Consider the following 27,982-nt stretch of genomic DNA (forward strand, 5'->3'; position numbering starts at 1 on the left):
CTTACCAAGAATATTTGTCTTATTTCAAGTCAAAATGTCTTATTTTTACTCAAAATATCTCATTACACTTAAAATAAGACAGGATCACCTCAGAAGTAACTTGTTTTTAGACAATTTTCACTTGTTTCAAGTGAATTTTGACTTTTTCCACTGGCAAATTTTGCCAATGAAACAAGCAATGAAACAAGCAAATTTTCACTTGTAGTTTCCAAATTTGCTTGTTTCATTACTTACTGCGTGGAGGTCTGGGGACACACTTGCAAAACAGTCACAAATCCAATTTCTATATTACAAAAAAGAGCAATAAGAATAATAAACAGAGCTGCTTAGCGGGAACATACAAACATACTATTCATAAATTCACAGGCCCTAAAATTCATTAATTTGGTTGACTTTAAAACTGCACAAATTATGTATAAAGTGAATAATAACATGCTTCCAGAAAGTATCCAGAAGATGTTCCAGATCAGAATGGATAAATACCAACTGAGAGGGATTTGCATGTTCAAAAAAACAAAGGCAAGAGCAAATGTAAAATAAAGATGTATAACAGTAAGAGGTGTATATTTATGAAATAATTTAGAAATGGAAATGAAATTATGCAATACACTTAATATATTTAAAAAGCTATTTAAAAATCATATTATTAGTAAATATAAAACAAAATTATGAACACTAATGTACTTATGAACTGCCTTGGGACCCACTGTATGTATACACATATTTTGTTTTGTGTCTTTCATTTACTTTATTTTACTATTTAAGTGATCTGACGAAAGCTTATTAATGTAAGAAGGATGGGCAAAAGCTAAGGCTTCAGCCTATACCTTTTCAGTCAGTGTCTATTGTGTCTATTTGTATATAAGGTGTGCCTCAAGGTTCTGTCCTTGGACCCCTTCTTTTTTCAATCTACATGCTCCCCCTAGGTCAGATCATTCGCCATCATGGTCTCAATTTTCACTGCTACGCGGACGATACTCAACTTTACCTCAGCACCACCCCTTCCACTCAGCTTCCCCCCCAGTCTCTTCAGCTGCCTTCATGATATTAAATCCTGGATGTCATCAAATCTCCTCAAACTTAACAGCAAGAAAACTGAGCTCTTGGTTGTGGCATCCAAGGCTCTGCTCCGGAAGGTAGGGGATTTCCTTCTCCAGGTCAACGGCTGTTCCATCTCCCCTTCCCCTTAAGTCCGCAACCTCGGCGTCATTCTGGACTCCACCCTTTCATTCCACTCACATGTCAAATCCGTCACCAAATCTGCCTTTTTCCACCTCAAAAACATTTCCAGACTCCGGCCATCGCTCACTGACACCGTTGCTGAGACCCTCATCCATGCCTTCATTACCACCCGCCTGGACTATTGCAACGGAGTCCTGTTCGGGGCAACCAGTAAGACCCTGGACAGGCTCCAGTACGTCCAGAACTCAGCTGCCAGGGTTCTCACCCACACCAAACCCTGGCAGCACATCATCCCCACTCTCATCCACCTTCACTGGCTCCTGGTGAAATTCCACATTACCTATAAAATCCTCCTCCTCACCTACAAGTCCCTCCACTCCCTGGCCCCCCGGTACCTATCCGATCTCCTTCACCATCACATTCCAGCCCGGAATCTTCAGTCCGCAGGCACGGGCCTGCTCGAGGTCCCTCGCACCAGCCGACGCACCTTTGGGGACAGAGCTTTCAGCATTGCTGCTCCCACCCTCTGGAACTCCCTCCCCTCTGAGATACGTCTCGCCCCTACCCTGGACTCATTCAAATCTGCTCTCAAAAAGCATCTATTCAGTCTGGCCTTTGGTCCTTGTTAGTTGGGCTAGTTCTCTCTTTAGCTTACCTTGTGACGTTTGTTCCTTCCGTCTGTTTGTTTTTGTTTGCTTGTGCTTTGTAAAGCATCCTTGGGTGGTTTGAAAGGCGCTATATAAATTGAAGTTATTATCATTATTATTATTATTATTATATGTATTTGTTTTGGTTTTCCACTGAAAGGAAATGAAATATTATTTACTGTTTAAAAATATGTGCATAAGATATTGTCTATTCATGTGTATTTGATCTTTGCAACTTGAAAATGACCGAAATAAAACATTCACTATCACTATCACAGAGGCTGTTTGAAGCATACGCTCACTTTGTCTTAAATTATTATACAGCAACACGCAAAGCAGCATGTTATTCTGTAATTAGAGAGACCATTTAAAGCACTAAAAGCCCCAAATATTGCTGACTTAGATTTGACTCAGAGTGATGGAGAGACATTTCCTACCACTCAACTCGCAGTATACGGTTAACCTGCTTATGTCCATTAACCTCCTGATGCTCTTCTCTTGCTCAGTGACGGCTCCACTGCAGTCTGACACACAAATATTTTCCTCCTCGTCTTCGGGTTCAATTTACTACAACACTATTATTTTTCCCCAGAGCGAGATTCAAAGCTTCACTTTTGCAGAACGCCCCCGACGCCTTTCCTGTTGTCTTCCCCGTGACAGAAACCCACAGAGCGGCATTGAGGCAGCGGAGGGTGTACGATCAGAACGGAAGCAGCATTTCACAAAAGATCCCATTTTGATGATAAACAGCTATATCAAAGAAAATTCATCTGGTAACGCCCACTGTATCAAAGTGAATGCTCCATCAAAGCCGACTAAATCACAGCCAAAACAGAGTAACCTGTTTTCCGGGATACAGGCTCCACTCCTGCACCCCTCCTCCCCCCCGCACCCCTCTTCCTGCTTTGGCTTCTGATGCAACCAAAGGCAAGACCTAAGTGCATGCCTAATATACCGGCCAGCACTCTTTAGCATTCACTCAGTCTCTACAGTAGCTGTGGTTGAGACATAAACTAGGCATTAATGTGTGGCTCTGCGAGAGCGTGCACAGCAGGGCTGCGAGATGCCGACGGGGCAGTAATCAAGTTAAAACCACAGACATATAAACAGATTGGAATGACTAATTAAGGCTCTTCTAAAGGCATACCAACACTTTTTCTTTTCTTTTTTTTTTTTTTGATTTAATTCAACTTCCAGTCATATCCATGTAAAAAAAAAAAAAAAAAAAGTAATACTAAAATCAAATTTAAAAATGTACTTTATCAAGACAAGGAGAGCAAATATCACAGATTGTACTGTAACTAAATATTATTAGAATGTTATTATTATTATTATTATTATTAGAATATCAAAACCTGCAGGAAAGCCAATTAAATTATGATTAAAAAAAAAAAAAAAACTCATCTTAAACTTTGAAAACTTTACCACACGCAGTGTTTGCTGTGTACAGCTGTTATGAAATAGCTGTTAATATTCATGACTCATGCTCTTTGTCTGTTCTGCTCTTTGGTTCTGTTCTGAAATCTTGTTTTCAGCCGCCTGGCCCGTGTTTTTGGCTCAGCAGAGGCGACGGTGAGACAAACCCGACTCGTCTTGAGCCTCTTTAGTCCAGCCAGTCGTCCAAGGTCAGCCGAGGCCCCAGTCTCCTCTGGTCCATAAGCCTCGACTGTCAGAAACAAACCGTTTGACAGGGCTCTGTTTCTACTCCATCGCTGCCATTGCAGTCACACACACACACACACACACACGCGCACACACGCACACGCACGGAAACCCCAACCAAGGACAGAAATCTCATTAAGATCAACTAGATTGCTGAGATAAAATGTCACTCAAAAATATATCAGCCATGGCGGACTGGTCTCCGCATTCATCAAAAATACAGCACCCGCGATGCCCCCCGCACACACACACACACACACGCGCACACACACACACACACCACCCATGGGCCTTCAAATGGTTTTGATTGTTTCCAGCCAAGTCCAGGCAGGAAAAAAATAAAATAAAATAAAATAAAAAAAACATTCACGATGGGATGAAATATCAGGATGCTGCACTCTTCAGTCATGACTCACAGGAGGATTGAGGAAGCACAGGCCTAAAGTAAAGCAGGACGCCGTCATTACTGTAACTAAACGGGGTCTGAGGTCTGAGGTCACTGTTCCTCTGGGTGGAGATGAAGGTGCATGAGGTAAGCCGGCGGAAACTAGTTCTCCTCAGAGGAAGGTGAGCGCTGTGATTGGTGCAATGGGGGAAGCCCGGGTTAACCAGCACCGCTCTTCCGACCGAGCAACACGCACCGCACAGTCACACCCTTTGATACGCGGCGAATCAACGACAAAAGCGCGCTCGTGCAGTTTTGTAGATAGTGGGCCGTAAGAACGCCGCACACTTCATTTCCACCCAGACCTTACAGACTGCTAGGGCCGGCGCTCATGAAATCATCAAACAGCGCCGAGTGTTTCCAAAAAAAAAAAATCACTGCGCGACTTCAAATAGCCATCTGCCACGTTCCCAACGGTCAAGTAAAAATACATTACAAAGAGGATTATTTGCTTCTTTTTTTTTTGGAATAAAGCAGTTTTATTTATGATCTATATCAATGGCAATTTGTCTCTGGTCCCTTGGAATGCGCGCGGCACACAATATGCAAAAGAAAAACAGCGCTGGAGTCAAAGTGATAGAAGCCGTGCCAAAACTTTGGAGCCCAGACTCTACACACAACAGTCGAGTTTGGGTGTTATATGGGCTCTGTGTGTGTGTGTGAGAGAGTGTGTGTGACTGTATATGAGGTTCCCTAACTCCTCAGCTTTCCCCTGGCAAATTCCACCAGAAGTCCCTTGAAGTCACTCCTGTGTCAGCATTATAAATACTTATGCACTGTGTTGGGTGTCAGGTCTGAAGTTGCTGACTTTTTTTTTTTTTTTTTTTTTTTTTTTTGCTCTGCATTATTCAGTTTCTGTCATGAGGCTCTTAGTGGAAAAGTGGAGGGTGCAGAGTTCAGGAGGAAGACGTGTCCTTGAGGGCACAGCTATGGCGCGCTTATTAGAAGAAGAAGAGGGGAAACTCAGGTCAGAGAAGTTAATAATAATAATAATAATAATAATAATAAAGGCCTCCGCGTGGAAATCACCATAACAACATCAACATCACTTCATGTCGTCAGGCAGTGCACTCTGCAACATTTCACTTGAAGTGCGTTATTAGACATCATTATTTGCATATCATAACGCACCGTAACGACACAGCGGTTCACCCTCTTTGTTGCATCATAATTGCATCAGGATTTTGTGTTAGCGGCAGTACAGATGCCACATTTTTTTTTTTTTTGAACTTGCCATATCTATTGTTTACAATCTCGACACATGGCGGGCGCAGTGGAAGTTCATGGTCCCGAGCACCAATTTAATTGGGTGCACAAGAACCGACGCCGAGATAAAAAAAAAAAATTTCATGTTTTGGAATGCTGCAAACTGCACGACTTCGCATGTCGCTGTCACAATCAAGGAGGAGTTAATTGTTACCGGTGCAGGACTTCCCTGGATGTCGCACTCTGCTCCGGGAACCCCGATAGGAAAAAAAAAAAAACAATACAAGGCAAAAACAAAAGTGCTGCCGCCAGATGGTGTTTGTTTGTTTGTTTCTGTTTTCCTGCTGGAAAGGCTGATCAAGAGCCAAAACATGACTTCTGCACAGGTTTTGTTATAGCAGTAGGAGCTCCTGGACACTCATTACTGTGATTACGGGTCAGACATTACTACTACTACTACTAACAGACATACTAATAATAATAATAATGCTAATTTTAATAATAAAATAGCTGAATTACAGGGAAATCTCTATAAAATGATGCACAAGGCATCTAGATATTTTCTCTTGCAGCCAGCAGATACACAACATCCATCCATCCATCCATTCATTCATTTTCCAAACCACTTATCCGTAAGGATCGTGGGGGGAGCTGGAGCTGATCCCAGTGCTCACAAGGCAGGGAAAACACCCCGGACAGATCGCCAGTCCATCACAGGACAAAAGATACAGCAGATACACAACATCCATGTGTTGTGAAATATGGAGAACACATTTTTTTTTCTAACTTTGAATCAGAATTCAAGGGATCAAACACAGTTATGAGTGAGTGACTTAGTTCTGTTCCAACCTGAAACCATGACAACCATTATAACCATGTGCTGGACAGTGAAGATGTACCGCTGCCATCGAACAGGAGATACAGCGCTCCACGTTTCAGTAGGATCAGACTGAAACACCCCTTTGTGTATCAGTCAACCCTACAGTCAAATGAGGAACGCAATCCCAGATCAAATGCACACTGAAGTGCCTTTATATCTGCACTAAGTGTTGTCCTCAGTGACTGTAATGTTATGTAAATGTATACATCTTTTGTTTCTTGCCCTGATTTCTTTTTTGTTATGTGCTGTTACAAATGCTGCTGCTGCTGATGCACAAAAAAAAAAAAAAAAACTATTATCAATTAATCGATAAAAGGTTTACTGGTGCATGGAAGATCCTGCTGCTTTCATCTCTGCTTTGCACAAACCCAGAGCCACACAGTGTTCATTATGACTACATTTGATGTTCATAAAAAAAAAAAAAAAACATGGCAGTGGACAGGACATGGGATTACTATTTTGCTCCCTTTTGTTAGGAGTAATCTCAGTCAAATAGGGAGGGGGTAGCTGGTTATAGAGTTTTTTCATACATTTTTTTTTTTTTTTTTTTTTAATTTCCATTCGTAGGCAAGAAACCAAAGGTGGATGATATTCTGTTATCGAGTTTATTCATAGCAGCAGAGAGTCTCAGTCGCAGGGTGTCAAAAGTGCATCAGAACAGCTTAACCCAAATTAGACCTCAGCCTGAGTATGGAGTATGGCCAGTGGGTTCTCCTCCATGCATCTAAACTCTTATGTCGTTGTCATGGCAACCAAAAAAAAAAAAAAAAAAAGCACGGCTAAGTAACTGTGTTATGAGATAAGAGGATATTAGTTACACAGTTCCCCAGCACAACAGTGTTTTGTCTTTATATGATTAGAGTGCATTCAAAATGGGCTCGTAATGTTTTTATAATGCCGGTAATAATGCGCCGCGTGAGACCCTTCAACTGCAATCATGTGGCGGGCGCGCTGAGGGTTGATGATCAAGGTTTTTACGTTAAAAGTAAAGACGTAGTACAAAAAGGGGGATGTTGCGTTTCATTTGATCCATTATGAGGTAAGATTTTAGTATGGAAAAGAAAAAAAAAATTGTGAAAACATCTCAACAGGAAAAATGTAACTGCAGTAAACGAGTATGTATGATTTTTAGCTGTCGATAATAATCATAAATAAAATATGCCGGCTGCACAGGAGATGCCGTCTAAACCAATTAGTGTCTAAGTCTACCGGGAATCCTTTCAGATGCAGAAATTACCTCTAGTGCTCAAAACCATAAAAGCATTCATGGAGGCAATTAGGAGGTTCTCTCTGGTGTGTCTAGAACATAAATACTGTACCCATGTTTCCTCATGGGACTAAACAAACCGATGCATTCCTTGATAAATGAATGCAGAAAAAGCCATTTTTATAAAGCTTCAGGGAAATTTAACTCTGACAGCATTCTATTTTTATCAAGCGTTATGTGTTTTTTTTTTTCCCCCCCCCACCGTTAAACCATTTTTCAAGCTGTCACACAGAAAATAAAAATAAATGAAGAAAAGACAAGGGATATATTCAAATCCGTGTCGCTCTCATTTTTTTGCAAGGCTACACCCGCATCAATCCTCTTTCCGATGCACCTGTCCTTCTACCGGAGGTGGTTATAGGCCTACTGCTGCATGCGCTCGACCCCTCAATTACGTATCCCTCCCATCGCACGTTCCCGCTAATTTCCTCTTACATTTTCATAGTGCGACAGCAAAAGTGTAAAAGTGATGTTGGTGGAATGATTTTTAGGCGTCGACGTCTCCATCGCCGCCGCTAGCCGGCTCACCGACGCGTGTTTTGACAGAATCGGCCCGCCGCACGGTCACCGCTCACCTCGGTGATGACAAGACCGCGTAACGCTGATGGACACCTCTCTTTTGTTTCTGTACGGAGCCCCGCCGAGTTGATTACAGCACGAAATGCACAGCAGGCCGCCGCCTTGTTCCCGTGTGCGAACTTTGTCATCTGGGCTTGTCTGACAATCCCGGATCAATACTCAATCAAAGAGTTCATTGCCTTCAGCAGATCGGTTCCTGCTCTCCGCGGCGGCCCAGCAGCTGAGCCGATGGACTACTTACGGTCCACTAAAGAGAGACATGACTGTGGTCGAGATGAGAGAGAGAGAGAGAGAGAGAGAGAGAGAGAGAGGGGGTAATCAGAGCATTTCTACGTCCGTGTACAGAGCAACTCTGTTCGAGCACAGTGGGACGCTGCAGTAATTTGGGATAAGTAGGGGAAGTGGTGCGGAGGGAGAGCAGCAGGCAGAGACTAGATGAAGGAACTTGTCTCTAACAGCCTCCTCGCCGTCCTCCTCCAATCAGTATGCGGCGCCCGTGTCAGTGTCTTCAAGGAAGAGTCGCCGTGACACACTTTCTTGAAAAATATTATGACAATGGAGCTCCGTGTGAGTCAGTTTGTGGAACAACAGGGGAAAAAACAGAAACTCCCCTAACTCAATTAAGCACGACAAAATCATTGTTAGTTTGCTGAGGTCGGCCGGGGTGATGATTATGATGATAATTATGCGTCAGCTAGTGTTTTTTTTTTTTTTCCTCATTGAATAAAAAGCTAACATTTAAAGTCCCTGTTTCTTTCCTCAGTAGAGTATGTCTAAACAGTCTATAAATACACTGTTTTTTTTTTTTTCATTCTACATTTGCTACAACTCCACTGTTGCACTAATTACCCACAATATGCTGCAAGATGCAAGAGTATCAAGCAGAGAAATGTGACAGCGATAGCGAAGGAAGACTCACACTACAACCATTTTCCATTTTTATGGCCTCGGCTGGCGAAAAGTTGGATTTAACAAACTTGTTTAAAGTAGGAGCAGTCACCCAGGATCAGGTTCAAGCTTCAGGTAATGTTGAATCAAGAGGAGAAGTAGGAGTAGGATTCCACAAACTGCCCTCTTAATACTCGTTAATGGTAGAAAAACACAATGTTTTGGTCCTTTGACTTTCATTAAGTGTGCATGGCGATCCAAAGAGATTCAAACCATATTTATAGTCCTCGCCTAATCGGTGAACGCCACTCAAAGACAATGAGACATGCCCCGCGCAGGAAAAAAATGACCTATTTAAAGGCCAAACACAAATCATCAACACAACACAAATCATATTCCCCACAATTAGATTAGCCCCATTCTTCACTGTGATAGCCTGATGATTTGTGTTTGGCCTTTAGTCAATTGTTTAGTCAATTGTTTTTTTTTCTTTTTCTGGATGCTGGAGCTGGTGCCTGATTATACTGTGCCACACACTCATAACGCTGACACAATGCTGTTTATTAGGTTAGAGATCAGCGTTTTGTCACACACCGCCTTCTTCGGGAACTAAAGAACAGATAGATAGATACTTTATTCATCCCGCAGGAAATTCGCAGTTTTTCAGCAGTATCCACAGATTACAGATTAAGTAAATAAAAAATAAAAAATAAAGAATAAGATCTAAGTACAACAGAATAAGATCTAAGTACAACCCAGTGTGCAAAAAGCAATGTGCAAAAAAAAAAAACGTGTGCATGGGTGTATAAAATGTGCAACATCGCCTCCCTGAGAGAGGAAATGTGTGCCGAAACACAAACGGTTCGGCATGTGTGTTGCTCTTCTTTCCTTCATTGAACCTCCTTAACCACACGATGAAGGTGGCTTGTGTTGTTCTGCTCATAAAGGCTGTTCCCGAGTAAGACGGCAGTGTGTGGGATCCCGCCGCTTTTCTCATCGATAGGCTTCCTGTTCTTCCACCTGTCCGCACAGAGCTGACAAAAACAAGGTGTGCAGCAGCCTCTCTGCGGCTCAGCACATCCTGTCGAGGTTACGTGGAATAAAGTTACACCTAGGCAAAATATCATATCACAATATTACATTTTGATGTTTTTTCAGAGCAAACGCGGCGGCACCTCAGATCGGCGCACTCCCGCGGTTTCCGTTCAGACGCGCCGGCCCTCGCTTTGATGGGAGTATCACAGGAGTATTATTCTCTGAGGCAGAGGCACATTTACGAGATCTTGCAAACGGCTTCCTGGATCACGAGCCAGACAGCTGTGATGTTGAGCCGCACACAGAAGGGAAACGCAGCGACTGAAACCTCCCGAGCTCCGAGCGGGCTGCTCATGACTCTGGATTACACAGAGTCGTGCAAGTATAAACCAGTCCTACAAATCCAGCACATACGCTCCATGCACCGCCGTTTTGTCCTTAGGAAACACTTTTACCTTCAGTATCGGGCCTTTTAAGGAGCTCGGCGCTGATATCAAAAAGGGTTATGGTGTCTGGGAGTGGTCTGATGAAACAAAAAAGGGGGAGATAATCTAAATTGGACAACTGGTAGTGCAATGGGGGTTTTGGCTGGGCCGAGGGCTGTCGAGTCTTGCCAGGGAGGAGGGAGGGGGGACGAGATGGAAAGATGAGGAGAGATTGGTTTGTCTGGTCGGGCTCTCTCAGGGTTTTCAGAGTGTGTCGGAGTGAGAGGAGCAGGTCCCTCCCGGCCCGGAGAGGAGGACAGATAATCAAGCCAGAGTTGATATGGGACTGTGTGTAGGGGCAGAGGAGAATAGAAACTCTTTAATAGATTAGCAGCACTCATGTAGTGGAACGGCCACCAGGGAAGCCGGGGAGTTGAGCCATTGTCACACCTTGAATTCCCAATCCGCTCTGTACTACCTTCACGGCGCCGCAGAGTCGGAGCTCCACATTCGTCTTTCTGGCGAGGCTCTAACTATGAAATTAGGAGTGAACTCTCATCTACATAGCACTCATGCATGACAAGGGGAAGAGGGAGGGAGGGAAAAAAGAGAGAGACAGAGCGAGAGGGAGACTGTGAGAGAGAGAGAGAGAGAGAGAGAGAGAGAGAGGGAGCGATGTTGATGCTATTTAACTTTGGAATGACGCGGGGAACCACATAAAACCCACACGGGAGCCAAATAATTTACCCCAAACCACAAAAAAATGTATTGAAATAAAGTCCCATTCGCATATATTCAGATCAAATCACTACTGAAAATAAAGTCCATTTAGAATGCAATTTTTTCCCCCTCAGCGGGGTAATGCATATCGCTCCCTATAGTAATTCAAAAGAAGATAGCTCAGTTAAGAAGGCTCAGAAAAATCAATGATGCCTTACTGGGGAACAGAGAACAGAGGCATATAAATGAGTGAATAACCTAAGAGTTTCTCGCCGGATTGCGGCCTGCATTTTCTATCACCTTGCCATGAGAGCTGTTTATCAAATTGTATTCATATCAGGGCTTCAGATAGGCCCTCTCCACCGCTCATCATTCATCGTACAATCTTCAATTTCGAATCCGGTCGCCGGCGTATCGCGTAATGAGTCCGGGTTTTACCGACGCCACGGAGGGAACCCGTGCCTGAACATGAGTCGCCCGAGTAATTAGAGAAAAAACAAAAAAAGTTGACCAGGTGGGCCTGTTACTGTGTTCATGTATATACACATCCATACGCAACAAGCCCTCTCCAAAAAAAAAAAAAAAAAACTCATTTATCCTAACAACAATACCCCAGAGTTAATTGGCCAGCAGCCTCAGTGGATACCTTGGACATTAATTTGCCTGGCTTTCTCAGCCTGACAAGCTGATAATGAGGCATTGTGGGACATTGTGGGTCACCTGGAGGGGTGTTGGACAGACTGTTCTCAGCTAACAAAGAGAGAGAGAGAGAGAGAGAGAGAGAGAGACAGAGACAGAGAGAGAGACCATAATGGGACAAACGGGCACCATCATGCTACAAATTACCTGCCAGTTTTGGTGTAACCTCTCAGCCCAATCATTATCTCTCGCCTGAATCAATCTCTCTCTCCCTCTCTCACTCTCTCCCCCCTCTCTCACTCTCTCTCTCGCTCTCTTCACCCCTGCACCCTCAATCCCAACCTCGCCGGGCCTCCTCCTCCTCCTCTAACCCTCCCCACCAGTCTTGCCACTGGGACCTGCGCTGGCAATTAGCTATCGATTTTGTTCACCTTATATTTTCCAGAGGATTTTCCGGTACCTTGGCGGGGGCCGAGGGTCCCGCCTGCTGTCGTACGCGGCGCGTGGCAAAAACCAAAGGAGAAGAGTGAACATGTGGCGCGACGGCGAGGGACGAAGGGGACGGAGCTCACACTAATGACGGCGGCGGAGGCAGCACGGTAATCGTACGGCGGGTGAAAGTCCAGACTGGTGATTATTAGGTCTAGACGAATGGTCAATATAAAGATTGTTTGGCCACAAGATGAAGACGGGAGGGAATCAGATGTTTGTGAAAGTGGAAAAATAGGTGGATGAGCTCTGGCCGCTGGGCTCTTGCTGATGGATGGACGGTAAACAGATGGAAAGACAACATCTAAATGACACACAGTGGTGCTGAGAGCGGCCGGGCGATATATTAATATTAAATCGATGTTGGGATATGAGACTCGATATCATTTGGCATTGTGTGAGTGTTTTCTTTTCCTTTTTCAGGGCTGCATTACAGTAAAGAGAGAGAACTTAAACTATTCTAGCAGACGACACACTCGCTTGGCCATCGCATACACGCCGCTAATGATTGTTTATCAAAAATCCCGTGTGTGTAAACGTCTTATGATGGCACCGACAGTCTTGTATAAAACATTGTCAGAATATCAATATCGAGGTGCTGCATTATATTTGCTTTTGTCCACATTTCCAAGCCCAAAGTGCAAGTGAAAGACTCTGTGTGTGTGTGTGTGGATGCGTGTGTGTGTCTGTCCCACCTACAGGCATGTGGTGTAATGATCCTGCCTGCATGAGTGTGTGTGTATGAGTGTGTATGAGTGTGTGTGTGTGTGTGTGTGCCAGTGCTTTAGAGCAGAGAGCAGAGCAGAACTGCAGACCAGACCCATCCCTCCGCCTCTCCGCCTCTCCCTCTTCACAGCAGGGGCTCAGACTTTAATTACTTCAGATATAAACACAAATTAGTCTGGAACACAAACAGAACACAACTATGAGTAATATGTTCATTTATACCCCATCATGTCCAATTACGCAAGATATATCTCCTGAATACGGGATTCAACCAGTCGGCGTGGTGTTGGCAGAGGAAAGATAACCATAAATTACCGATAACATGACATTCTTAACGCCGTAATTTTCCGAGAGCACGGCATTTCTCTCCCCAAAATTTTCCGATTGCAACAGCGCCGTTCCGTTCCGTTGACCCACACGTGGCTGGCTGAGGCGGCCGCATTAAATCCCATTAAAACGCGCCGTCGCAACAAACGTTAACAGTTTAGTGACAGAAAGTGCGCACCAATGCCGTTTTTAATAATCAATGCTCTGTATGTCAAGTACCAATTAAAACACCTGTCAAATGTCGGGCTGTCAGTTGTGATAATTGTGTCGGGACGGTGTGGGGGGGGTTCATTGTTTGCCTGCTGGTAGACAGACAAGGCGCAGTCGGGTCTGCTGACAGCTTCTAGTGAAATCTGAAGCCGCCCAGCATGGTTCTTTTTTTATTTTTAGGTCTTTATTTAATTTGGTCTCATTTTAGCATCACCGCATCTTCTGCCTCTCATAATTCAATGTAGCCTTTTTCCTTTATTTAATTTTACTACTACTCTTTTATTTTTGTTGTTCATCTAGTTATTTATATGATTTCTTCTCATAACTCACTGTTCCATTCCATGAGTGTGAGAGTCTTACACTCATGGCAGCATATTCACGTTCTCGACAGAGGGGGCACATTGGAAACCACCAGCGCTGAAAACCTCAAATCACGGTTGACCGGGCAGGGGTTTTAAGCCTCGGCTTGCGTGCTGCGTGTAAATAGGAACCCAAGAACCGTGCATTTGCAGAACTTTGCAGTGGTTGACTACAGGGAATTTGATCGCAAAATATACAAGCTACGCATTCGACAACCACACGGACCTCGTCAACAGCCATCACGCCGACCTTTTTTCATTTTCTTGGTATCGGCAGCACGGCTCAACAGCTGTCAAACAACTCTGCAGACTCAAAGACGACACTAACATCTCAAGCTGGCGATGTGCTGGTCTGCTGCGTCCTTGTGACCAGCTGAAATCCTACTGGCATGTACGCATTTCCTCTTGTTCCTCCATGACGGAAAAGGAGTTTGAGCTAACAGGTAGTCCCAACTTGATATGTTAAACTTCCACGAAACTTCCACAAACAAGCCAAGACATCCTGCTCGAACACTCAAAAAAGAGTTTCCCCAAAACTTCTCAACACTTCTCAAACTACTCTTTCTGACCGTTTGTTTTTTGGTACTCACTGCATGATATCGTGGCCAGTTGACCAATGCAGCATGACATTTGGTTGTGGCAAAAGCAGATTCTTGCTTTATTTTGCCAGAAACCGCTGCATTGTTTTTTAGGGAACCCCAGTCGGCACACGATGCTGCAACCAAAACGTGCTACAACCATTAAAATGAATCAAATTCCTGTCTGGATGTGGCCTGCGACCTCCTTTTGCCTCTCTACATTTCCTGTACAGATCAAGATAAAGGCTGTGCACCTAAACGAGGCTATGAATGCATAAACGGTCAGCTAAACCAATCACCCGAGCGAAGCCAAACACCGATCACGTTTGGCACATCAAACAGAAGCGCCAGGTTCATCGCTGCCATTCCTACCTGCTGCTGACTGGCTGTGCTGCTTCCTTCCTTTCTCCTTCCACCAGCCCAGACTCCTCCTGTCTGGTTCCTTCTTAATCAAATACACTTGTGACTCTATGTTTCTGCAGGCTTGTCTATTGAAATTATGCATATTCCGTATCTCCGTGATATGTGTCTGCCGGGTTCTGTTCTGCACACTCCTGGGAGTTTGACTGCGCTCCACGGTGAATCTTCAGCATGCTGCTTGGATTCATACACAGAGCAGAACCTGCACCACCAAGTGCAACTGTGTACTTGGTTCATGCATTGATTTAAAGGTTTACCAGACATCTCTTCTGCCTAATTTCAGCCTGGGCTTGTTTTTTTTTTTTCCATATTTTCCAACCACAGCAATGGGTTGTGACCAAAGTGCAATCGAATGCTTCTTTCTACAGCGTTTATGGTCTCCTCCATCGTCGTCTGCAATTTATTCACAATGGGCGACTTTCAAAATGATCGCTAAACAACATGTTTTCAAAACCGGCTTGCTTGCTGAGTTAATGTGTCTGCCATTAAACGGTTGATAATTACGGCTGTCTTGTGTTACTTTTGAGTTTAGCCGGGATCTAGTGATGGTTTTGACACTTGCTACATGCAAACACGTTGCTGACTACAGGCGAGGTAAACCGCACTACCACAGGATGCCGCCTTCGATTACACAGGTTGAATTGGAGCAGAGGTGTTCTTTAACTTCATGATGAGAGTTTTTTTTTTTTTTTTGACTGAAATGAGTTCCACCAGAACAGGGCCACAGCTTGTGAGTGAGGATGTATGAAACGACACTTTGCAGAGTCTATCTGCAGAATTGAGTGGTGTCAGCAACGTGCAAGGCCTGCTATTAAAAAAGAAAAAAAAAAAACCTAATAAACTAGAATTACCACCTCGCAGTTATATGCCTCCACAAACCTGGGAAATTGCAGTTTACATCCATGTCTGTTGAGACTCATAATATTTGTCGTGAAGACTTTAAAGCAATTTAATGAAAAGATATTAAGTGTATTTTATTTGACAAATGGAAGTTGTAACTGCATTGACACATATAATTCAAGTGAATAATTTCCAGTGTGCAACATGCTGTCATCACTATTTTTACAGACTATTTTTACAGAGGAGTGAAGAGGACTGATAGAGTTTCATCACACTGTGACGAATGATAATCACCTGAAGCTCAATATCAGCTAAAACCAATGAGCATGTGTTGGACTATCAAAGGACTTTTTTTTTTTTTTTTTTTGCAGACCATTATATTGTCGCAGTGAAGTTGACCTTTGAACTTTGGTATATAAAATGTCATCATTCATCATTTTATGCGATTATACATTTGTGTGAAACTGTCATAATTAGCGTATGAATTCTTGAGTTATGAACACAAAAATGTGTTTTGTGAGGTCACACTGACCTTGAAAATTTACGTTTGAACACCAAAATCTAACCAGTTCAGCCTAGATACCAAGTGGACTCATGCACTAAATGTATATAAATTCCCTCACGGCGTTCCTGAGGTATCAGGCTCACAAGAAAAGGGGATGTGCATACGTGAAGACGGAAGGACGGACAACCTGAACACATCATGCCTCAAGCCACAACAGCTGCCAGCACAGCGGCACCAAAATAGATGATCTTTCAACTGAAGCCAGGAGAGATGTTTACCGTGTGGATGTGTGGTTATAATAAAACAACTTTCTGGAGGTAGCAGAACACTGCAAGTCATGGATACGTGCAGAACTTCTTGCCCAAAGTTGGTTTGAGAGACTTATGTTACTGAAGGGGAAAAAAAAAAAAAAAGAAAGAAAGCAAACATCAAGTGAAATGGTGCAAAAGCAGGTACATCGATATATATGTGGAATTGGAAGATGGTGAAAAGATGGAAAGAATAGCAAAACAGCAAATGTGTGTGTGTGCGTGTAAGTGTGTGTGTGTGTGTGTGTAGATGGGGTTTGGGGGGGCTAGTATGTACACACAGCTCAGGGGAGAGAAAGGAGAAGGGGAGAGATAAAGAGGAATAGAAAAAAGGAAGAGTGGAGGAGTAAACAGAGAGAGAGGAGAGGGCTTGCCAGGAGACTCGGGCTTTGGCTGCCTTTGTTATCAGTTTGCACAGAAATGTCAGAGCACTGTGACATTCTCCCCTACAGCTTCCCCAGCTGCCCAGCCACTGCTCTGTAAGACACACACACACACACACACACACACACACACACATGCACGCACACCATGCTGCAAGAACTGGTACACACACCCACGTACTGTACATGCGCCTCCACACACATTCATTTATGCGCTCGCTCACTCACACACGCACGCAAATGCACACACGTGAATACACACTTGTGCCCCCCGTTCACTTATTCAGTTACTCACAAAAACTTGGGAACGTCAACATACCGAGGCACAGCAATCCATTTCTTCGCTGCAACACAAACAAATGGCGAGCCACAGCGCCTGCACGTCCCCGTGGCGGCTCTCGGGGTTCGCTGGAGGCGATGGCTCGACGTTCTGAACTCGGCAAAGTTGTAGAAAAAGTGTAAATTAAAGGGCAAATGTTTAACGGTGGCCATGCATTTATTTATCGCATTCAAACAGATAGACACACGCACACGCGTGCTCCTCGACACACGCATACCACATGCACACACAAGCCCTGTGGCCGCTGAATTACTCTGAATCCTACAGCTGAGCATGCAGATGAACCCCATTGAATTCTGGGGCCACGAGGTCAACCTACGAGTGTGACTTTTAGATGGGTCAACTTCCCTCAAGGTCCTGATTAAAAAGCCACAGCTCTAGCTAGATTAGACATGGGGAATGAAGAGCATGAGACCTTTTGCCCTCTGCCTCTGTACAGGAACATCGACCAGTCTTCCTCTTACTGCTAACCTCCCAGTTGAAGCTCAGACACCCAGTTAACATAATTTGTGGGAGGTTATGGCGTGGGGGAGGGGTGGTGGTGGTTGTAGGGGTTAAATAGTGACTGTAGGCTGGTATGGATCAGCAAAGACTATACTCTTTTCAGCTCAGGGCTGATTTAGTTAGTGGTTGGGTGACCTGCTCAAGCAGATTCTAAAAAAAGTAAAATCAGCAAGCCTTTTAGTCAGCCTTACATTGCAGGCACTTAGCCCCTACAACCACCGTAGCATAGCAAGTGTATAATTTTGCCACATTCTGTAGGGATTCACTTAGTGTCGGACTGTGAGCCACATATCGTTGCTATGGAGGGGGAAATAAAGAAAAGGAATTTCACTCCTACCTAACTGGTGAGAAGCTCAGATTTTTTTTTTTTCCTTTGTCCTTTTTGGTTTGTTGGCTCAACCATCACCAAACCGATAAAACCTAAAAGGCTTACATGGGGTCAGCTGTAATTTATCATTAATCCTGCACAATTTTCTGTCAACTTGAAACAAAAAAAAGCTCATGATTGAAAAAAAAATATTCACAAATCCTCTGATTGTTACATTTCTCTTTGTACCTATTTATTTATTCATTTCATTTTTCATTTCATATTCATTTTCATTCATTTTTGTTATTTTTTGTTACTGATTTAAAATTGTTTGGTTATTTACTAGGTTTTAGGTCCATGTATTGGACTCAAACTGTTTGACCTGAGTGGTTAATGGTATGTTACTTTGTGCTGTTTCTGACAGATTCTCTGCATTCCTACGTTTAGATTTAAGTTCAGCATTTGACACAGACCACAAAATTCTCTTAGACCAAAAAATGACAAGGGTCAAGCTCTAGGGTTTCACTTACCAGACAGAATAACTCAGTGGGTTTTGGTAATACCATTTCAGGTCATTCCATTCTCAAAGACGGTGTGCCAGAGGGGTCGGTTCTTGCAAATATTATTGGCAAAAACTGCATTCATTCTCATTTCTATGCCGACGATACTCAGTTGTATCTCCCACTTCGCGCTGAAAGCAATGTCAGTCTCTTTAATTCTGAATCCTGTTTACTGGAGGTCAACATATTAATATCAAAGAAAATTTTGCTTTTAAATTCAGACAAAACTCAACTGTAAATCCCTTGACCCACTAAACATAGACATCACCTTCAGAAACATTCATTAATATTAATGATTGGCGCTGTATCACACAGAAACGCAGTGAAAAGCCTGGGTATCATCTCTGACCCCACCTTATCTTTTGAATTTCATATTAAAGCCATTGCCAGATCAGATTTTTGCAGAACATCTCCAAAATCCTACCAATGTTATCACCCGGGGACTCTGAAGCTTTAATTCATGCATTTACTTAATCAAGACTAGCCTCCTCGATCTCTGCTCTCAAACCACTCCAATTAGGCCAAAATGTGGCAGACAGAATTTTAACTGGAACAAAGAAATACAATCACATCGTACCCATACTGATCAGTCCTCACATGGCTTCCAGTTCAAGAAAGATTAGAGTGTAAGATACTTTCATGCAATTAAAAGACACTCAGTGGTCTAGTACCTCCTCCATCTGTCAGGACTCATCACACCTCACTCCCCACCTCACCCCCTGCGATCACATCATGCCGGCTACCGCGCCATCCCAAGTGTGAATAAAATGTCAGCTAGAGGTAGAGTCATCCCTTTTGGTGCCCCTTACGGTGCCCCTTACTTATGGAATACACTCCCCACTGTAATCCATAAGTAAGAGGCGCTTTATAGTACAGTGAAGCAGGTCTAACAACATGTAATATTTCATTTCTTTGTGTGCTGTTTTATGACTTTTGCATCACCTCATTCTAGTTTATTTGTAGCCTTTCATATCCCTTGAATATGAATTGTTTTCATTATCCTTTATTTTCTTTTCTTTTAAGGTGGGTGAGGACTTTGCACTTTGCTTTACTTCCCAAGGGTTGGATTGACAGGTTGAGTAGACTATTTAGTACCCTGATTTTCAGGGATAAGCAAAGAAATCAAACAGTCTTCAGCACTGACTATCCTTCATCTTATCTCTTAGCTCAACTGAATCTGGCATCCATGGCAACGAGAGCAGCAAGAAGCTGTCACATCAAGCCACACTGAAAATAAAATCAAACTTGAGTTCATTTTATTTTGTTCAGTTTGATTTATTCAACCAGACTATAATCCACTCATAAAATACCAGTTCACAGGGAGCTTGGGGTCCAAAAGCATTTCCTTAGAGTCTCAAAGATGTACTTTATTTTGTTTTTCATTGGAAAAACTATAATATAATTTCAAATCGAACAAAATCTGTGTCAATTCTATCTAGCCAAGTGACAAGAAGGCCTCTGTTGGATGGTATCAGACCTAAACCAGTAACATAAAATGATATTTTTGAAAATTTAATGGTGCTGAGTTTGCACAAGTCAGAGTTATCTTGTCTAGTAAACAGAATCAGGGCTAAAAGCTGCCCTGATGATTCATGGATTTTGTGAGATGTGGACCTCACCGGGGCTAACCCAATAAGAGACAAACTTGCTGGGGGTTTGTCAGTTTGACTCGCTGCCGTCACTGCTAGACACACATACAAGTCAGGACATATATGAATGCACACACACACACACACACACACACACACACACACACACACACACACATACACACACAAAAACAGACCACTGATTTACAGTCAGATTCATGGAAATTAAATTCTATCTTTCCGGCTCTCGGACTGCAGGATCACAATGTTCTTTTAGTTTGACTACATTAGTTAAACAACATTCAGCTATGAGAGTTTGTCAGCCTATTATCCTATTCTGTGTAACTAGTAACGACATTCTGTTCCTTACCTAATATACCATTGCATAAGCAATGCCTGCATTAGCAATTCACAACACAAGGTCAGCATGAAGTTGACAGCTGCTCAAAATGTCTCTATGGGAAACCATGCTGTAACAAGCTGCTGCAGTCCAAAATAATGATAACGTGTTGCCTGATGTATGTGTGCGACTCTGTGTGTGTGTGTATGTGTGCGTGCACAGGCACATGCATGTGCCCCAGAGTATATAAACACTTACATTCATGCGTGAGAGTGTTTACATATGTGCGTCATTTCTGTGCCCGCCTGCTGACTGATCCGTCTTATCTGCTCAGCTCTGCTGGTGACTGAGGTTTATGTCTGTTTACTTTAGGTGCTAATGATGTGAGCACAAATGGTGATAGTATCTGCACTGCATGGCTCCTGTTTTCCCGTGAGTCACCCATGTTTATATCTATATCTACATCTATATCTATATCTATCTACTGATCTATGTATAGAAAGATAGGCAGGTACTGGCAGGCACATAATGTATGCTGAATGGATGAAGAATGAACATTTGTATAGAAAACAAAAGCTAGTGTTATTGCATTAACCTGCAAAAAAAATTAGATGTAAGAGCGCCACCTTTCTGCCATTGGGCTCAGGAGCCTTGACAGCTTTCTTATTGGAATCATCTTTCATATTCTGACAATGTTTCTGAGAATTTATGATGCCGGCTGATGGTGTACATATTTGATAAGGATACCACAATAAAAAATCACTCCTGAGCATATTGTGTTTACACCATCATTAAGTGTGCACTTCTCCAACTTTTGATTCATGCAGGCAGATAATGTGAACAGCAAAAAATGAAAACAAATGGAAAATGTAGACCCCTTAATACATCATTATTTGTCACAAATAATTACAATGTGTTTGCTTGTATGCACACACACACACACACACACACACACACACACACACACACACACACATGCACACAAACAAGCCTATGTAACAGAGGCAATATACAAATAACACACTTGAAGGAAAGACGCTTTGGTGTTTTTAATAGGCTGGAGCTCGTCGTAACACAGGCTTCTTGAATTTAAAACTTCACGAGTGCCTGCTCTGGGATTTGTTTCCCATTTTTTTTCATTGAAATACAAACAACAGAGCTGAGCTTGCCCAAAATAGACACAGTCGAATGCAGCGCCACATACAAATTTGTCTGTACTCACTGCAGCTTTGCACTGATCATTTATTTAGACTTAGTGAGGGCACACAAAAAGTTACAAGCTAACTGTATCCTAGGCAACCTGTGATAACAACAGCAAGCTCTGCTATTAAAAGAAAGGAAAAGGTTGTCAGGGGGAAAAGGGGGATTCAGAAGGTGCTAAATCGGTCTTGAAGTTGCAGATATCACCTACCAAGCCCAGCAAGCTAAGTCTCCAAATGATTAATTTTGAAAGAGCTGACCACAAGGCTCCATGAAGTTCAGCCAGCAAGCGTGTGCACACTGCAGAGTCCAGAGTTAATGTGGTGCATTCATTTTCTTTTTTTTTTTTTCCCTTGCAAACATGTCCTGTTGCACGGGGGGAAAAAAAACCTGCTCAAATTTGTTTTTGCAGTAAGTATATGGTAGCCTGAAAATATAATGTAGCCGAGGAGACCTGCTGTAAGTCCTGCTGCAGGCCAAGGAGGAAATGTAATACAGTGGCATGAACAAGTTAAGGCCTCCCAGTGTCTGGAATAACACACATACACACATATGCACACACACACACACACACACACACCGAGAACAGATAAGGAAGCGTGTTCTCCTGGCACAACCCAGGGCTCAGCCTCACTCTGTCTTTGTCTCACTGTCTGACTTTCTCGTTTCTGCAGACCACAGACGGGAGAAGGCGGTGAGCCCGATATATATATATATACACACTTTCTCTGAATAAGCAGCTTCCCAAGTTGCTGGACATCAATGCTAACAACAGTAATAGCTTGCCAGCACCAGATAAAAGGCCTGAAAAGATGCCTCTTTGCGTCTTTGTAGTTTCATTATAAAGGCATGTGTAATGTGTGTGAATCTCGGAGCGTATTCAGTGATTAAATACCTTTTTAAAGAATTTTTAGACAGCACATCCTTTTCCACCACAATAGTGGAAACAAAATGCACTATAGATTTTATCGCTGCAATCACACGCGCAAACCACTCAGCTCGGCCCATGAATACAGATGTCATCAATGTAATGATGCCTAGGCTCAGGTCAGGGAATATCTGACATGACGGTAATCACAGGGTACGCTACTCCTGCAAGTGCTGTCGAATTACATCGAACAAAAACGCAAATCGCCATAGTTGTTCACTGAAACAGCGCCACCTACCTGTCGGGGATCCCTCAAGCACCTCTCCGGTGTAGCGTGACTCCTTGAAGGTGGGCCGGTTGTCATTCTGGTCGATGACGGTGACCACCAATATGGCCGGTCCTTCAACCAGGTTACCACCCAGGTCTGTGGTTGAGACTTCCAGCTGTACGGATGGAAAAGAGAAAGGAGTTGACTTCACCTCAGCGAAAAGAGAATGGTGTTTTTGGGAGATTTTGTGGCTACATACAACAGTGTAGACACGAGGATCCCTAATCCGTACAATCAGTAACTTTATTTACCGTGCTTAAAGGACAGAAAAAGAGAAAAATACAAAAAAAAAAAAGTCATGCTATTGTAAGAGGATGCTCCTAATTCTGCCTCCTGCTACAATGACAAGACCCGGCTAATGAAAAGATGGCCACAGTTTAAACCCCGCTAATTATCTCGCCTACAAACGTCACTCTCCCTGCTTTTTATCTCGTCCAAAAAAGACAGTGGTGCTTAAGAGCAGAATTTTCAACATTTGTCTTAAGACGGCTGAACACAGTCGCAATTATTCGGCCTTTTGTTGCCAGCAGTTGGCAATTACCCTGGACTACAGTGAGTAAAGTACTTGTTCCTGAATAGCCGGAGCAAGGCACTGAAGCCAACCTCCTACTTTGTCGGTTGGAGGGAGAGGGACAATGAGGGGAGAAATTAAGCCGTGGATGCAAAGCTCAACTCTGAGTACCTTAACATTCAAGGTCTTCGGGGTATAAGCTTAACACCAACCATGGAACATCTGCACCGTAGAAATATCTGTATTCATGCGATCGTCTGGTGAGAAATAAGTTCATTTTAACTTTAACTTCATTCATTCCCTTTCCTTCCTTCCCATTTTCATTCTGGCTGTGTCCCCTGATCCTCCCGAACCTCTTCCTTTTCCTCCTCACACTCACCAACTCAAGTTTGCATACGCACAGCTCCGTCTTCTGCCCGTGTGCGCAAAGCGAAGCAGATCCCCTTATGAAAATTTAAGAAATAAATCAACAAATAAACACGTAAACCCTTTCAGCCGAGCGTGTTAAGCCTCCTTATTCAACTGGTCTCCTCCTCCCCGGCTCCTCTGCTCCTCCTCTCCTCCACCGCAGACTCCTCCACGGGCCCGTATCACATATTCATGCTTTCTGTTTCCCCTTACTCTGCAGATTTGCTAGTCCTACCCTCAGTTCACCTGGGGGACCATGCCAGCTTAGCGGAGAACAGCTGAAATATGCACAATACCCACATAGCAATCCTTTGCCTGTCACATAAACAAGCAGCTATTAATCCAGAGAGGAACAACCCTGGCCTGTTTAGTCAACCCGCCGAGAGACCAATGTCTGTTATTCTGCCTCACAGGCACTTAGGCCTCCTCTACCCCATCCAGCATTTGAACAAGAAAATCAGCAGCCTTGAAGTCGGTCCTCACCTCAGACAAGAGCGGCTAAGCTCTGAAATGTGTGTGTGTTTTCAGTGTGATTGATTCTGACGGTGTGCCGCGTGTCTCTAGGCACTGAGTTGGATATACAAGACAAGTTTTCAAGAACATATGTTTATTATTGTTAGATTAATTGTGAAAATGAAAATGAAATGGTTTGAGAAGACTGTGTAGCCTCAACCTTAGTGGTTTTGAGAGGCTTTCAGGGGTCCTCAGCAAGATTAGACTTAGACTTAGACTTAGACTTTCTTTATTGTCATTGCACAAAAAAACACAGCAGTGAGATTTTGGCAACAAAATGTCGTTGCTTGGCTTCCGGATTACAACAGAGATGGAATTGTGAGGCAGTTTAAATAATTAAAATATAATCTATATAACTAGTGCGTGAAAAACAAGAGCTAAATAATAATGAGTGCAAGAGAGAATAAATAGATAAAACAGAATAAACAGTGTAAACAACAGAAACGTCGTAGCAGCACAATGGAGGTAATTCTCCTCATCCCAGGGGGTCTCCCGGTACTGGGCTACACACCCTGGGCCTGAAGAAACTATAACTCCATAAGCATATTGCACTGAAATGTATTGCAATATGTTGTATGCAAGATGAAGATTATGTAATAATTAACTTTATAAAAAAACAGTCAACAGTGATCACGATGTCCCTCTGCTTTTTTGGGGACTTTTTGACCTGTTGGCGGCGCTGTGATGGGCTGGTCAGTTTCATTTTGTGGTTTATATACAAAACGCTGGATCCCAGTATAAAAATCAATCATTCCCAAGTCTCATCCAAAGAAATCATGATTCACAAGACAGACAGAAGGATGGATGGAGTCCCTTGCTGTGGGGAACAAAAATGTTTGAATGATTCAGTTTATGTTTCAACTTCATCACTTTGAATGCACACTCAGTGGCCACTTGATCAGGTACAGTCCAGTGCAATCAAATATAACACAACTATTGTGACATGAAGTTTCCTTTCCTGCTGCCTGTAATGTTCAGCTTTTCTTGTTGTCACAGTAACAGAGGTGTTCATTCACTTCTGTGTTTGGCATTGAGCTCATAGCTAGTGCTGCTGTTGGACTGGACTGTGTTTTATTGAGAGCTGTTTCCAATATTCTGTCCCCCCTTATGTATATAAATAGGAAGGACAAAAAGTTAGAAACACCTCTCAATATAATGCAGTCCAGTAGCAGACCTCTGCAAACTACAACCTCAGTAATAAACACAGAATTAAATTGACACATTCTCCACAATGTCAACACAAACTGAACATTATAAACTTTGTTAAAAGGTGGAATTTATGGCAGAGCTGCTGCACTGAACGGCAAATGTCTTTCCATATTGCGGTTAAAATGGGGGGTTTGCAGCTAAATCAAAGCCAACTTGGGGGTCTGGAACATGGAAAGGTTTAAAACCCCCTGCTGAACAGTATGCCATGCCAGTGGTGCTGTTGTTATGTTCGTTATTCAAAAGGAAAAAAAAAAAAAACACATTTCCTATAAACTGTGTTGTTTCCTGCTGCAGAGACAACGTAGCAGTTTACTGCACACAATAAACACGAAGGGGGTGACATTCCCTCGGGTCGATCACTCACTCCACAAATCTGGCATTTCAAGAAATTCTGAAATCTTTAACTCCATTTGCACTGGAAGAACAAATGTCCTATATTTTATAAAAAATAATCCAGCAGATTTCATGCCACACAATGTAAAATGCACCTTAGAGGCTAGTAGTCTTCTTAGCTAAGGTCTCTTTTGTTTACTGTCACTCTATTAATGTCCCAAAATTAATATGGTAATGATGTATTGATGTCAAAATGCTACATGCAGCACCTTGAAGCACAATCAGTGAATACAGGCCAAGGAAGTAGAATAGCCACTACGTATGGACACCTGCTCCTCAGCGTGCTTGTGAGTGTTCATATAATGAGGTCTGGATGTCGCCGGCGCTCTTTGTCATGGGATCACGATCAATTTTTCGGTATATTGCAATCGTGCAGTGTGCCTCTGGACCGGCACAGAAATCCTGTCTGCTGATGATATGGCAACCTATGAAGTCAGCGATCTATATCCTATAAAGCTAGCATAAGTAATGGCATCATGCACTTCGATCTTAATCTGAAATGACCCGCTAACGAGATCACCTCACTTCCTTTATTAGCGCGAGAGCAAGGGCGGAGATTCATCAGAGAGGGAGAGAGAGAGAGAGAGAGAGAGAGAGAGAGAGAGAGAGAGAGAGAGAGAGAGAGGTTCCTTCTTTTTCTAGGGCGCCACATTACCAGCCTCTCCTCTTCCTATCAGTAATGCATGGCACCACGCTACCTCTCTATCATGTGGGTCATCCCACTCTGCTCCCCGTCTCTCTCTCTCTCTCTCTCTCTTCCTTCTTCCTGTATTGTCCCCCGATCTCTTCATCTCTGCGCTGCCCGGAGCATATGGTGTAATGGCAGTAATGGCACACATGCAGCTGAACAGAACATTTGAGGTGTTAGAAGCCTAATGGTTTCATACATCATCTCGTCCCCCTTCTTTCTCCTTCCCCCTCTCCCTGACTCCCTCTCTCTCTCCCTCTCTCCCTCTCTCTCTCTCTTCTTTGAGAATAGACCACGGGAAGCTTTTCATGAGAAGGACCATTTCCCCTCTGTCTCTATCCTGTAGAACTGCTGACTCTCAACTAATGGTGTTCTCAACCCAACATGTATTTTTATCCCCTCCGCTGAACCACACACACACACACACACACACACACACACACACACACACACACACGATGCTGTTAGACAGAAACCAAACAGTGTCCAGGCATTTGCATGGCAAAATAATTATCGTCCTACATATCAACAAACATATGTATGCATGACTTTGCGACCACACACACACTTTCTCTCACTCTCTCCTCTCTCCTCCTCTTCTTCTCTCCTTCCTCTCAGCACGTCTGAGCTGTAATGATGATATTAGCTGTGAGGTGATCATTTGAATGGGAGACCACGCCAACAATAGAGTCGTAACCCCTGTTTGGACGCCCGAAGGAATACCGATTACAGAAAATCAAACGCGCGTCGTATCACGGCACCGAAAAATGAGCCGCTGCGACCTTTTCGTAACATCGCCCGGCCTTCGCCGACTTTGACTTGCAAGTCTCTCAGCGAGCCATCTGACATGCAAACGTCTCTGTTGCACTATTTTCGACAAGCTGGAATCTCAGATCCGTTTTTTTATTTTCTGTCTTTCTTTTTTCTTTCTGTCCGTCTTTCTTTCGATCCAAACAGACAGGAAAGCAAGGCCGCGAGGTGCACCTGAAATATGGGAATTGTGATAAATTATTCATTATTATAGATGTATTTTTTTCTTTTTATATAAATCACAATCTTTAACTGAGAATATTTCCTTATCAGGCGGCCCTTTATGTGAAATAGTGAGTTTGATTAACCCACTTTCCTTGGAACAATGGGAGCATTTATCAAAAGGTATTCAGATAAAACACACACCCAAGGACTGGTAACAGGTGCTGAGGAAGTCTTTCTATTCATCCATTTTATTTTTTAAATTAGTTATATTCATTATTATTATTATTGCATTGTATATATAATTGGGTTGGATGTAAGTGCATGCCTTCACCTTATGTACCCTTCATCTCGGATAGGGAAAAAAAAAAAAAAAAAAAAAAAAAAAAAACAGGATAAAAGGATAAAGAGAACATGTGCGTTTGTCTGTGTGCACATGTGCAGTGTTTCATGTTACGTGCATATGGGAATATGTCAAATAAGATCTACTGAGACAAAAATCAGCCTGAAGCGGGTCGGTTCTGCTGCACAC

At 43.1% G+C, this 27,982-nt stretch overlaps 1 protein-coding gene across 1 annotated transcript in view; it reads right to left on the reverse strand.

The window, feature by feature from the left end:
* The window catches only part of cdh13 (cadherin 13, H-cadherin (heart)), a 278,706-nt gene that overhangs the window by 192,827 nt on the left and 57,897 nt on the right, over positions 1 to 27,982 (reverse strand). The window contains exon 6 of the mRNA XM_030054250.1: positions 22,727 to 22,871. Within this exon, the coding sequence (XP_029910110.1) occupies positions 22,727 to 22,871 (145 nt within the window). The remainder of the gene's footprint in view (positions 1 to 22,726; positions 22,872 to 27,982) is intronic.

The sequence above is a fragment of the Myripristis murdjan genome, chromosome 6, assembly GCF_902150065.1.
Source record: "Myripristis murdjan chromosome 6, fMyrMur1.1, whole genome shotgun sequence".
Classification (NCBI taxonomy): Eukaryota; Metazoa; Chordata; class Actinopteri; order Holocentriformes; family Holocentridae; genus Myripristis; species Myripristis murdjan.